Below are 12,082 nucleotides of genomic sequence, written 5' to 3' on the forward strand. Positions count from 1 at the left end.
GCCTTGCTCGCTGTTGCCTTGCAAAAATCTAGTACCTCTTTCCTCTAGCATCGAGGCTGTTTCCTACAGCATCTGGCCACCTCCTCGAAGCATCCAGCACGCAGGGACATGGCAGGAGAGGGGATGCCGGCCAGGGCTGGGATTTCTCTGCTGGAGCCTGGCTGCTGTCAGGAGGTGGGAAGTGCTCGCTGCGGCAGCTAATGCAATATTCAAGACCTGTAGCAATGCCAGCAGGTGCTGCTCGCTCAGAGGTCGGATGGCAGCCCTCTGTCCTTAGGGGTAGGGTATTTCGTGCGAGTTCCTGCACACAGACTATCTAGTTTCCAGCTGGGAGAGCAGCTTGCCTCGGTCACAGCTCCCCTCGCTGGGAAAATGTGCTTTTGCAAAGCAGAAGGTCAGCGTGACCGGTGTGCTGAATGAAAGCTCCCTGCCAACAACCAGCGAGAGGAGCAGGAGGGGTTGGTGGATCTGTGAACGTGTGGCTGCTTCTGCCTGCTCAGACCCTCAACTGAGGACCAGGACGTAGACATCCTCCTTTTATCCAGCCCGGAGAGGGGAAAGTGCTGCTTCGCTTTGCCCCAGCACGCAAGCGAGCAGCCAAGGGCTGTCTGCAAACACAAAATGCAGGCGCTGGGTTCAGCTTTGCTCGTGACTTTATTTCTCTTGTGCCAGGACAGGAGGATGTGGAGCCGTTAACACTTGGTTGACTCTGTGCCCCTCACGGCAGGGCATGTACCGAGCTTAGGTTTCTGCCAGCGAGGGTATATTGCAGATGTCGCAGGCCCTGCAAATGAGAGGTATGTTGGGGATTTGCAGTAAATCATCTTGACTTTGTGTCTCTCAGTGGGCTCTGCTAGCACGGGGAATGCAGCGCAGAGCCACCCACCAGCTCGGTCAGGGTGTCACTTACTCTGCTTCTTCTTTAGAGATTTGTTTCCCTAAGTATAAAACTTCTGCAATCAGAGACACCATGGGGTCACAGTTCAGGCTGGCAGCTGCAGTCACGAAGCCGTCCCTGAAAGGGAAAGCGGAAGAATGTGGATCTCTTCAGTGTACGTAACTCAGCACGGCAGCGTCCCTGCGGCACCCTGGCTGGAGGCCAGCTGTATTTTGGAGGGCTCAGGGCAGGGTGGCTGGTACTGCAGGGTGCACGGGGACTTGTGGCAGATCGCCTGGCACTGCTGGGAGCTGGGCACCGAGCCTGGGAGCAGTGGGGCAGAGGGAGAGGAGATGTGTCCCAGGCTCCCTGCCCAGCTGGTGTCTTCATCGAAGCTCATCTCATCCTCTTCTGCTTCCCTGCCCTGCTTTGGTTTGCTCTGCAACCACCTCGCTGCCGGTTCAACGGCCAGCAGCTGCCTGCAGTGCGCAGCTGTGGGAGGTGATGTGCAGCCTCGGCGGGAGCTCTGCAGGCCGTAAGGGAGAGGACCGTGCCCTGTTCCCAGGGCGCTGCCGTGTCAGGGCACAGACTGGCCACGGATCCGCTCACCTGATGTAAAAGATCAGGAACTTCTGTTGCTCCAGGCTGCCCTTCACAACAGTGTCCGTGTATCCCTTCCCACAGCCTGCAAGAGAGAGCAGCGCAGCCTGCTCGGGGAGCCCTGGTACAGCAGCTGCCACCCATCCCACCTCAGTGCCATCGCAGGTAGGGGCAGAGGGGACGGTGACTGGCTGGGGCAGGGGTCTGGGCTGGGGCTGGGACAGGGCTGGGGAGCAGGCATGAAGGCCCTGGACAAGCAGAACTGACCCCAAGCCTCTCCTTGGCTTGGAGAGGGAAGTTCTTCCTCCTTTGTGACCTCTAAGCCACTGGAGATCAGCAAAGAACAACAGCTCTGGGTAACCTGCAGGCCTGGAGCTCAGAAACAGGGTTCACAAACCCACCGTGGCAGTCAGTCCAAAACTTGAGCTGCTTCAGGTAAGCTCTGCAACCGCTGTGTGTTTACAAGCCCCAGACCCAGCTGGTGGATGAGCAGATGGGCTGGGAAGTGGTTCGGCTGTTCCCATCTCTCTGCCCCCTCCTACCTGCGTAGCGGATGCTTTTCCCAAGCATCGTGGTCCAGAAGAAGGGGACGGTGTGCAACTCCTTCTCTTTCTTCAGCATGTTTAAGGCAGCAACGTGACCTGTGGTGAACCAGCAGAAGAAATATTTTTGTTTCTTGTAGGTTCTCAAAGAAGTGCCCCCTGCCTCTTGTTATCCTGCTGTCCCTTCTGCCCCGTTGCCTCAATGCCCATCTCCGAGGGGAGCTGGAAAGCGAGGCGGCTGCGCTGCCTCACCGTGGGCCTCGGCCACCTGTTGGTGATGGATGCTGGACCGGTCCCCGTTGAGCAGCACTACAGGAAAGGAGACCACATCCCCCGCAGCGAAGACATTTGGGATGTTGGTTTGCATGCGCTAATGGGACAAAAAGCGATGAGTGCGATGATGAGAGGGATGGGACTGGGTGGGGACCAGGAATACTCAGCTGGCACTTACCAGATCCACCAGGATGGCACCGCTGTCATCCCTGGCGATGGAGGTGCCCTTCAGAAATGCTGAGTTGGGGAACACCCCTGCAGAGAGAGGAGCAAGGACAAATGCAGCAAAGCTCTGCAAAGGCAGGGAGGAAACTTGGCCTCGGCGCTACAGCAGGCACGTGCCCGTGGTGCCTGTTCAGCCTGCTTGGAGCGGAGCAGCTCGTAGCAGTGACCGGCGCTTGCGCTGGTGCTGAGCTAATCCAGGGCAATAAAACCAGGGCCCAGAACAAGGCAAGCTCTGATGACGCAGCGGGGACCTACGGAGCTCAGCAAGCGTGCCGAAGTCATACTGAGAATGTAAGTAGCTCCTTTCCTCCTGCCATTGCTCATGGGCTGCTGACTTTCTCCAGGTGTTTGGGGGCAAGAGGTAGGGTTCGATGACAACAGAGTGGGAAAGAGACTGAAGGAAATGGTGTCCTGGGAATGCACTGGGATGCTCTGCGTTTGCTGGCTGTTCTCCCCATTCCCAAAGCCGCCTCTCTCTCTCTCCGCCTCGCTCTTACCTATTCCCACCACTACCACATCTGCAGGTAGTTTCTCTCCACTGGCAAGAACAGCCTCTGTGACCTAGGAAGGAAGCAAGAATCATTAACAAAGGGTTAAAAACTCTGTCCTAATTCCTGCAGCCTCCCTGCTGCCTCATTCTTCGCTGTCTTTTTTCTTCCCCAGGTTCAGATCACCTTGTCCAACTAACGTGTGTTGCCAGGAATATAAGAGAAAATGACGCTGTTGTCCCTGAGATATGAACACATACTTGTGCCCTTTGAGCCCAGAGTTGTGCTCAATGAAAAGAAACGTGAGGGTCTAGACCTGGGAGAGGAAAGCCTAGATGTAGGCACCGGGTTATACCTCAGTTAGGGTCTTTTTCCCCTAAAATTAGCAGTTCAGGGATCACAATGGCATGACTGACCTTTCCATCCTTTCCTTTCAGCTCACAGAGTTCTGTTTTCATGTAAAACTTCACCCCTTTATTTTGCAGCAACTGAAAAGGAAGAGGAAGCTGGTTTGAGTATTCACTAGGAAATTCCAGGCTGTACTGCTGTAAAAACAGCTGTACCCAGCCAAAACCCCGGCAGGCAGCTTAGCTGCTGCTCCAGGCTGCAGGGAGGTTTCATTTGTGTCCCTGGCTGGTGCAGGCCGCCTGGAAGCCTGGCTTTGCTCTGCTGTTCTGGTCAGGAGTGGTGCATGAGGTGGGTTTAGGATAAAGCAGGGCTCGGGGATGAAGCTGAGCTGAGGAGCGTGACGTGTGTGGGAGGGAGGTTGGGACCAGCCATGTGTGCGCAGCTCCTTCAGAGAGCTGTACGTGAGCAAGGTGGCTGGGCACACAGGGTTATGACTCAGCGCAGAGGCTGGATTTCCTGGGCTGTTGCAGATCACAGGGCTGCTTGGATAGCATATGTTCTCCATCCTAAAAATTAGCACCAGGTTTTCCTAACCTTCATGGCGACACCTCCAACCTGCGGACCCAGTGCATTCTGGAAAGGGAACTCCTTTTTTTCCACCACTGAGATGTGACCAGCCTTGTCTGAGAGGAAGGCAGCTACCTCCATTCCTGCAAGGGAAAGGCATGCTCAAGGTAAGCCTGCTGCAAGCATGAACCTGCACCCTCTTCCTTGGAAACCTTTTCCCCTTCCAGGTAAGGAAAGCAAATCTGAGGTAGTGCCAGTGCTTAATTGCTCTTCCATGCATTTCTGGGCTGAGGTATTTAGTCCCCCCGTTCTTTATCCTCATGCACTATGGACCCAGATATTAGGAAATGCAAAGACCAACTCCTGGTTGTGTACAAAATAGCTCCCTTTCTGTGCCTTACCCCCTCACTTTCCCAATGCTTCTGGGGAGTCCATCTCCTCTGAAGGACAGTGACCTTTTCATAAGGCACATTTCTCTCTGTCCATGTCCAGGAACTGTTTATAGCTCTCAAAGTTTCTGGCTATCAGAGGAAAGAGTGAGCGCGTGCTATGTAATGCATACCCCCACCAGCTATAGGGCTCCAGGGAGGAACCCAGCCAGGCAGTGAATGAACATCCCTTCCCCGAGGGCCTGTGGTTAATCTGCACATGCAGCAGAAGCAGATTTCAAGGCTATCACTGATGACTTGATATCCACTCCAGCCTGGTACCTATGAATGAAGCTCCTATGATCACCAGATTCTTCCCAGTTGCCAGCTCTAAGATCTTTCTAGAGTTTTCTGGGGTGTGGAGAATGCACACGTTCTGCAGGTCTGCACCTGGGACTTTGAGGGAGTTGGAGCTGAAAGAGAGAGAATCCAGATGTGTCTCATGATTAGAAATGAAACAGAAAGCATGAGGGGGGGAGCACAAACCCATGCAATCTTGGCTGTGTCATCCCATCCTGTCCTTTTATCTCATCTCCTACCACCTCCTTCTCACACACCTCTAGAAGACCTCCAAGCCCTCTTGTCCTGTATAAAATTTCGTGTGTGGCAAATGCTTTGTGTACTCACTGGCTGCCTGTTGCAATGAGCAGCTGATTGTACGTCTGAGAGGACCCATCCATGAAGCAGACCTTCTGTTTCTGGAAATCCACCGATACTGCCTGCAGGAGAAAGGAGGCAAAGATCAGACAGGTACCTTTGGTCCACTGGTGTCCTGCCACATCAACCCATTCTGCTTGCCTGTGACTGCATGCCCTAATTCTGGACACCCAGGTGAGATGAGGAACGCTGGAGTCCTCTCTCTCACTTCCTACAGGTCCTAGGCTTTAGGAGCACAAAGTATGACAGCGCCAAATCTGGGTTCCTCTAAGGGGTGTGCAGAAGGCTGGTTTCAAGGGCCACCTTCTTTGCATGTGACAGGCATATCTGTCCCCGGGTAGCACAGATCAGTGTTAGCCCCAAGGCATGCACACCGTCCCTAGCACTGGCCTTGGAGTGCTGTCCCAGAGGATAATGTGTGTACTTAGAGCCCTAATTTCTATACGTATAGCGCTACGCCTGCAGGTCTGGGCACCCCCTCCCCATGGCAGGGACAGGACCACCCATTGAGGACTCAGCTCAACTGCTCTTGTACCTCTTTCTCTGTCCAGAGCTCTATGCCATGAGCATTGAGGAATTCAGGTTTCCGCAGGTAGATGTCCTCAGCTTTCAAGTTCATTTCCTAGAAACAAAACAGAAATATGAAATCAAGCAATTCTTGCAGCAGCAATACTCTTGCAGGGTTTACTGGGAAGTAAGTTTGCATAAGAGGTAAATTTTGCATTAGTAAATCACAGCTCCCCACACTGCCCCATCCCCATCATCTTCTTGTCCGTCCTCAGAAAACCCCATCAACTCAAACTCTAGTGGGAAGAACTCAGTGAAAGGGGATAAAACCGTTAGCTTATGGTGGACTCTGATCAAAGACTTTCTGGGAGGAATAAGTGAGATGTTAGCTGGAAATTATACCCCTTCTCCTCGTGGGTGCTTCAGCACTCCTGCTGCCGTGCCAGAACAGCTTATTCGATTGTTCAGCCTGGTCCTGAGCGTGGGGGTCCCTAACTCACACGGGGTACCCAGGCACAGTCCTGCCCTTCTCACGTACGAACCTTGCTCAGTTTGGACTTGTCATATGGCGCATGTTTCTCTTTGGTGGCCATGATGATCCTGCCAGTAAAGCCTTCTTGGCGAAGTGTCTCTGCACAGGTCAGGGCAGCCACACCTACAAGAGATGCTCGTCTCAGCCCTCTTACATGTCACTATGGAGCAGGAGGAAGACGGCAAGTCCTCCCTGGAGAAGAGAGTGGTGGCTCACAGCATCTGGGGGGAAGGCACAGTACAGACCACTTCACTGACCTCCCCCTAGAAGCAGCTTCGTGTCCCGGTTGAGAAGGCATCGCTTGCTTGTATCCTTCACCCTCAGGCTGCTTTCAAGATCCTAGAAGAAAGTGAGAAGTGCTGAAATCATGCCTAGCCTAAGGTGCTGCTTGTGCTTAGTGACAGCAGGTAAGGTCAGTACCTTCTTTTTTGCTGTAACAAACACCTTTCCGTCTTTCACTGTTACCTGCAGGGGTGAAAAGAGAGTGCATTTAAGTGCTGCATTCATGAGGTTGTGGTAGGAGCTTTCCTGGGGGGGGTCTGGTCCAGTGGGCCATCTGTCTCTGATACACCAAGAATGACTTGTAGGGATCTTGGATGTCAAATGATGCTGAAGAGCTCATGAGCTTTTCTCCTTATCCCAAGGGCACTCAGGAAGAGGTGTAAATCCTTTTTTCTTTCCAAAAGAGCTGTGCTGGCTGTGATGTGTACCAGGATGTATGGCATCACCTTTGATTGAAAGGAGCTTTAGGGCAGGGAGTTACGTGATCCCGAGAAATCATCCCACACGTAGCTCTGTGTGACCTGGACCATGGAGCCGTGGCCAGGGCAGGATCCTTTCCGTTGGTGTCGGGAACACGGAGCTTGTGGGAGTGAATGAATGTGAATGGTATGGAGGACATGGCCCAAGCTGGGAGGAGGAAGAGACAAGAAGTCACCTTAAAGCAGGGAAGGCAGTCCAGAGAAGGGTACTCCTCGATGTCTCCAGTTTTGATATTAAAGCAGGCACCGTGCCAGGGGCAGCGCAGCCTCTCTCCTTTCAAGACTCCTGCAATAGAAAAGCCCCCCCACAACCGAGCGGTGAGAGCTGACCCCCCTGACACGGCTGCTCCCCCTGCCCAGCACCAGGGTTACCTTTGCTGAGCGGGGCACCATAGTGGGGGCACTTGCTGCCCAGGGCGCTGAACTCCTTCTTGTTCCTCACCAGCAGCACCGGGTAGCCGGCCACCATCACCTCCCACAGCCTGCGGGAGAGGCGGAGAGGTGGTTGCCCTGGGTAGCCGAGGCTCGGTCCCTCGCAGCCAACATGCCGCTCCCTCAACCAACAACATGGCGGCCGCCAACATGGCGGCTGTTGCCATGGCGATGCCACCCCTGCTGCCTGCAGGCCAGTGCAGGCCAGGCCTCGGCCTCCGCTCTCCGCTGGGTACTCACTCTCCATCCCCAACGTCAGCCTCCTTGCAGACCTCGGCGGTTACGGTGTCGTCGCCGTCCATGCTGCGGGTGAGCAGAGGGAGGGGTTGGCTGCCATGGATGCTGTTTTCTGTAGGCGCTGTCTTTCGCCCCTTGGCAGACGGTCCTCCCCGTGCGCCCTTGTGCCGTCGCTGCAAAATCCCACCCCAAAATGTAGGGCCACCACCGCCCCGGCTGGGAGCGGGTCAGCACCGCGTTCTCGAGGGGTCCCAAACTCCTGGTACCACAGGAAAAAACCCACAACTGGCAGAAAACACACATTTCCCCCTCCTTTTTAAACTTTGTCTCCAAACCCGAAGCCCATTCCTCTGCCCTTTTTTCCTCCAGTTTAACCCACTTTTTTGCGTTCAGCCTCTTGTCCCATGCGCGGGGTGAGCAAGCGACTGTGATGAACAACAGTCGTGTCATAAATCAATACAATTATTTATGGCAAAGCACTGCCACCGTAGCCCATGGCTCCCCCAAATCGGGGTCTGAAGAACCACTTCAGACTCTCCCAAACCTCTCCAACGTTTGCACAGAGTCATTATTTGCACTAATTGCCACGAAAGCTGTAGTTCCTGCCCACAATTCCTCCTGGGCTAGAAAGGAGCCAAACCCCTTGGTCCTTAGTGCTGTCCCTGCCTTAGCAATCAGCTGAGAGGCTGATTAGAAATCTCCCTCTCTGTTTTGGAGGAAAAAAAGCAAGACAGGGAGCAGAGGAGGGTTGTTCGAGGCAGGTTTCGGTGCAGGGTGGTGACTTGCTCCTGCAAATCCCCACCGTGCCGATGCCCCGCTCCTGGGTCCCTTAGGAGAAGCATTGGTGGGTACTCACCCGGTCCCGCCGTGGGGGGGTCTGGTGCTCATCTCCCGAGTCAGAAAGCCACCACCGCCACCGTCCGCGAGTTTCTCCTCCGCCAAGGTGACACCCTCGTGTTTTATCACAAGTGCTCTCCCCGCCGCCAGCCCACGGCTGGGTGATGCTCTCCCCGAGTTGCACAACGTCCCCATCTGTCAGAAGACGCATCTCCTGCAAGCGGCCACCTGCCAGCGAGTCTTATCTGATTTCTGCAACTGGTCTGCGCCTAATTGACTGTATTTTGCTCGGGTATAGAATTGCAAAAGAATTGAGGGCACGTAGGAATTATGGCGCAGGTGTGGTCTAAAGACCGGGTGCGTTGTGTGCAATGTGAACAGAAACTTGAGCGGATGCAGTGATGCCCTGCTGCGGCTTCCCATTGCCCCTTTTCTCGATGGAAAGCGCTCTAGCTCAGCGCAACGCGTTTTTGCAGCCCTTTGGAAGGATATCGCTACTTCTTATATATTTCTATAAGATTTAAAACTATTTAAACTGATCTTTTTGTAAGACAGAGCCTCTCTCTCCATTGGTTTTAAGGAACATGAAGTGTTCGGCACCCCTGCACGTGCCTTAGGTGCCAGCTCTGCTTCTGGTTCAGTCCGCCGGTGTCCAGGCATGCGATCCCATCGTCTCTTGGTCCGTGAAGGATGGCACAGCGCAGCGTGCTGCTTGCTGTACTATTTTTGCAACAGAGTGGGAGTTACAAAAAACCGGGAGTAACGCCTACGCTGTTTGTGTCTACTCCAGTTCTTATCTCTATTTCACAGTCAATATGTTTCACAACCTTAAAATATGCCTCAAAATTTAGGGGGGAAAAGTTACTAGCAGCGTGCTTCCATCATCTCCATTGCAGAACCGGAGCTTCGCAGGGACTGGCTTTCTGCCACACAGCGTGTTCCCAAATCCAGCGGGCGAGGGGATAAAAATCCTTCGGTGGGCATGGCCCGGAGAAGAGGGCGTACACAGGGATGCTCGGTAAGTGCAAGGTGGCTTCTTTGCGAAGCAGCTCACTTCGTCAGGCCCGCCAAGCCGTGAGCACAGCGCCGGGTGCCGGGGCGCTGCCGTGTAAGGAGTGATCTTAGCCCACGGGCGATGCACGCCCATGATGGGCGCAGGTGCGAGGTATTTTCTCACAGCGCCAATGAGCAGCTTTTGGGCTCTGCCTTCCTGGCCAGGAGCCTGAATGTGAAGCAATTTGGCTGCCAAACGTCCCTGTTTAAACTCTCTGTAATTATTCCCCAGAAGCGCATTCCCACGTGGAGAAGCAGAAGCAGCAGCCCTCGCGGAGACATTCTCTGACTCAGCAGAAATAGCTGAAAAACATTGTTTGCTTATGGATGAAAGCTGCAGCGCACCAGCAAAGTGGCAGGTACAAAGGCGTGCAGCTGTGGGAGGCTTCAGAAAGAGCCAGGTGGAGCTCGGTTCTGTGCGGTGGCGTTCGCACTGCGGGGCTGAACAGCTAATTCGGCTGCTGGATGCCGATGGATGCTGCTGGATGCAGCCAAGCACCCGGGGAATCACAGAATCACAGAATCGTATAGGTTGGAAAAGACCTTTAAGATCATCGAGTCCAACCGTAAACCTAACACTGCCAAGCCCACCACTACACCATGTCCCTAAGCACCTCATCCAAACGGCTTTTAAATACCTCCAGGGATGGCGACTCCACCACTTCCCTGGGCAGCCTGTCCCAATGCTTGATAACCCTTCCAGTGAAGTAAAATTTCCCAATATCCAGTCTAAACCTCCCCTGGCGCAACTTGAGGCCATTTCCTCTCGTCCTGTCACTTGTGACCTGGGGGAAGAGACCGACCCCACCTCTCTACAGCCTCCTTTCAGGGAGTTGTAGAGAGCGATGAGGTCTCCCCTCAGCCTCCTTTTCTCCAGGCTGAACAACCCCAGTTCCCTCAGCCGCTCCCCATCAGCCTTGTGCTCCAGACCCTTCCCCAGCTCCGTTGCCCTTCTCTGGACACGCTCCAGCCCCTCAATGTCTCTCTTGTAGTGGGGGGCCCAACACTGAACACAGCATTCGAGGTGCGGCCTCACCAGTGCCCAGTACAGGGCTTGTGTAAAATGCAAAGGGATAAAGGCAAAACAAAATGCCCGTCTCTGATGGGGGCAAAGATGACGACAAAGGATAGAAAGTTGAAAAGGGCATTGGATGTAAGAGGGAAGGTTTGGGTTAGCTGCAGGGATGCTGCGTTACTGCGTCTCTGAGAGCCAGCACCTAGGAACACGCAATATGCCCTCGAGGGCATATTGCAAGGGGATGGTATTGGAGGCAGATTTTCGAGAAGATGCTCTGTAGGCATCTTTTGGCCCTTTGTTAGGCTACTTTGTTAAGCTAGGTTACTTTGTTAGGTAACCCAGAGGTAGATACTCAGAGTGGTTAAGACCTTTGCTTGTAACACACAGCAGGATTAAACATAGGAAGGAAGAGAGCAAAAGGAAGCGGTGCCCTCAAACACAAACAGAGCCCAGGTAGGCATCGGAAATCTCTGGCCAGACCTGCCGCCCGCATTGGTGCTGACTCACATCAGCCGCTGAGCTGCCCTCGTACTTCATTAGATATCTTTGCTTCTGCTGTGTCTCTCCAGTGTGGTCAGCACTCCAGAAAATTCAAGTTTAGAGGTGAAGATTTAATGGGGTTAGCTCTCCTCCCTTCAAGTCCCTACTACCATCAGCTGGTGTAGCACATTTTTTCATGCCGTACGGCAGCTGTGGCTGTATCGTTGTCCCACCTTTGCTTGCCCCCAGCTTGCTCAGGTCGGGGTCCTTCCCTGCCCTAGCAGATTGGTGATTTTAACTGAGCATTACCCCCAGAGTCGAATGTTATTGAAGGCTGTTCAGGCGCAGGAAGAGGAAGCGAGGTGAAAACTGCAGCAGAGCTAAAATGATTAATGGGACACCGCTCTCAGAACAGCTTGGTTTGTGATATTAATAACAAGAGAATTCAGGAGGGAACCTAACCTGCTCCAAGCTGCGGAGCCGGCAGCAGCAGGAGACGCAGTTAGGAAGCTCCTGTGCTTATATTTGTAATGCAGGAGGAATCGAGTGGGCTCAGCAACGTGTGATGCTGCACAGAGCGCGTGTAGGGGCTGAGACGTGCTTCCACCTCGCAGGGCTCATTCTGAACCTGTCTGAACTGCCAAAAAAGCATGCAGTCAGAAATACATCATGATGTAACCAGAAAACACATAGGTATCCATCAAAAATTACTTGAGCTTGAGAACGGTGAACTAAACGGGGAAAAAAATGTTTATCCCACAAGGGAAGAAGACATGGAAAAGGAAATACTTAGTGGGAATGAATTTGCTTACAGGGTAAGAATAATTATACGTGCTCTTTCACATTTTCTTCCTAAGCATTCATGTCTGGCGATGGTGAGAGACGGGATACAGGCTGGGTGGACACCAGCCCCACGTTTCACGGTTCGCTACAAGGAAAGAAGGAACCTGAAACCTTACTAAGAGCAGCAGATGAACAATTCAGAGTAGACAAATTTGTAGACAAATTTACAAAAGTAGACAAATTTGGGGCATGTCAGCTACTGAAAGCAGAGGGGAAATATAAGAAACCGCCCATGCTGCTGTGCTTGAAGGGGTTTTGCCAGTCAATGAGTCTGTCAATGCAATTTTTTTTTATCCCATGACGTACCTGTGCGACCGGAATGAGAAGGAGAGAGCACATCCTTTGCACAACCAAATCATGGCAACCGGTCCAGCCCA

At 53.3% G+C, this 12,082-nt stretch overlaps 1 protein-coding gene and 2 long non-coding RNA genes across 4 annotated transcripts; 2 read left to right on the forward strand and 1 right to left on the reverse strand.

Moving 5' to 3' along the window:
- Positions 1-617: 617 nt before the first annotated feature.
- LOC142417290 (uncharacterized) lies at positions 618-2,210 on the forward strand. The gene is made up of 3 exons (XR_012777943.1): positions 618-797; positions 1,562-1,642; positions 2,160-2,210. It is a non-coding gene; the product is annotated as an uncharacterized LOC142417290 (long non-coding RNA).
- Positions 647-7,539, reverse strand: LOC142417288 (apoptosis-inducing factor 3-like). The gene is made up of 18 exons (XM_075517814.1): positions 7,478-7,539; positions 7,178-7,287; positions 6,982-7,091; positions 6,465-6,509; positions 6,302-6,383; positions 6,055-6,167; positions 5,541-5,627; positions 4,976-5,067; positions 4,631-4,761; positions 3,948-4,063; positions 3,422-3,493; positions 3,015-3,078; positions 2,471-2,547; positions 2,272-2,389; positions 2,020-2,118; positions 1,487-1,562; positions 911-1,015; positions 647-784 (listed from the first exon to the last, which is right to left on the reverse strand). Exons 1-18 carry the CDS (start codon positions 7,537-7,539, stop codon positions 742-744), a joined length of 1,602 nt encoding a protein of 533 aa, XP_075373929.1. The 3' UTR covers positions 647-741.
- LOC142417289 (uncharacterized) lies at positions 3,625-11,840 on the forward strand. Of its 2 annotated transcripts, XR_012777942.1 has the most exons (6): positions 3,625-3,701; positions 3,931-4,087; positions 6,216-6,456; positions 9,208-9,329; positions 9,597-9,723; positions 11,720-11,840. It is a non-coding gene; the product is annotated as an uncharacterized LOC142417289 (long non-coding RNA). The 2 variants fall into 2 exon arrangements; XR_012777941.1 differs by lacking the exon at positions 11,720-11,840 and having other exon boundaries at positions 9,597-10,040.
- Positions 11,841-12,082: the final 242 nt, after the last annotated feature.

This window comes from Mycteria americana, chromosome 15 (assembly GCF_035582795.1).
Source record: "Mycteria americana isolate JAX WOST 10 ecotype Jacksonville Zoo and Gardens chromosome 15, USCA_MyAme_1.0, whole genome shotgun sequence".
NCBI lineage: Eukaryota > Metazoa > Chordata > Aves > Ciconiiformes > Ciconiidae > Mycteria > Mycteria americana.

What these genes read in the sequence shown, in the direction of transcription:
- LOC142417288 (XM_075517814.1), bottom strand. Translation starts at nt 7,539, where the DNA reads ATGGACGGCGACGACACCGTAACCGCCGAGGTCTGCAAGGAGGCTGAC. An exon ending in CTCATTGCAACAGGCAGCCA is followed by an intron (nt 4,762 to 4,975) that starts GTGAGTACACAA and finishes TCTCTCTTTCAG; the next exon opens with CTCCAACTCCCTCAAAGTCC. An exon ending in GTGCCATCCTGGTGGATCTG is followed by an intron (nt 2,390 to 2,470) that starts GTAAGTGCCAGC and finishes TTGTCCCATTAG; the next exon opens with CGCATGCAAACCAACATCCC.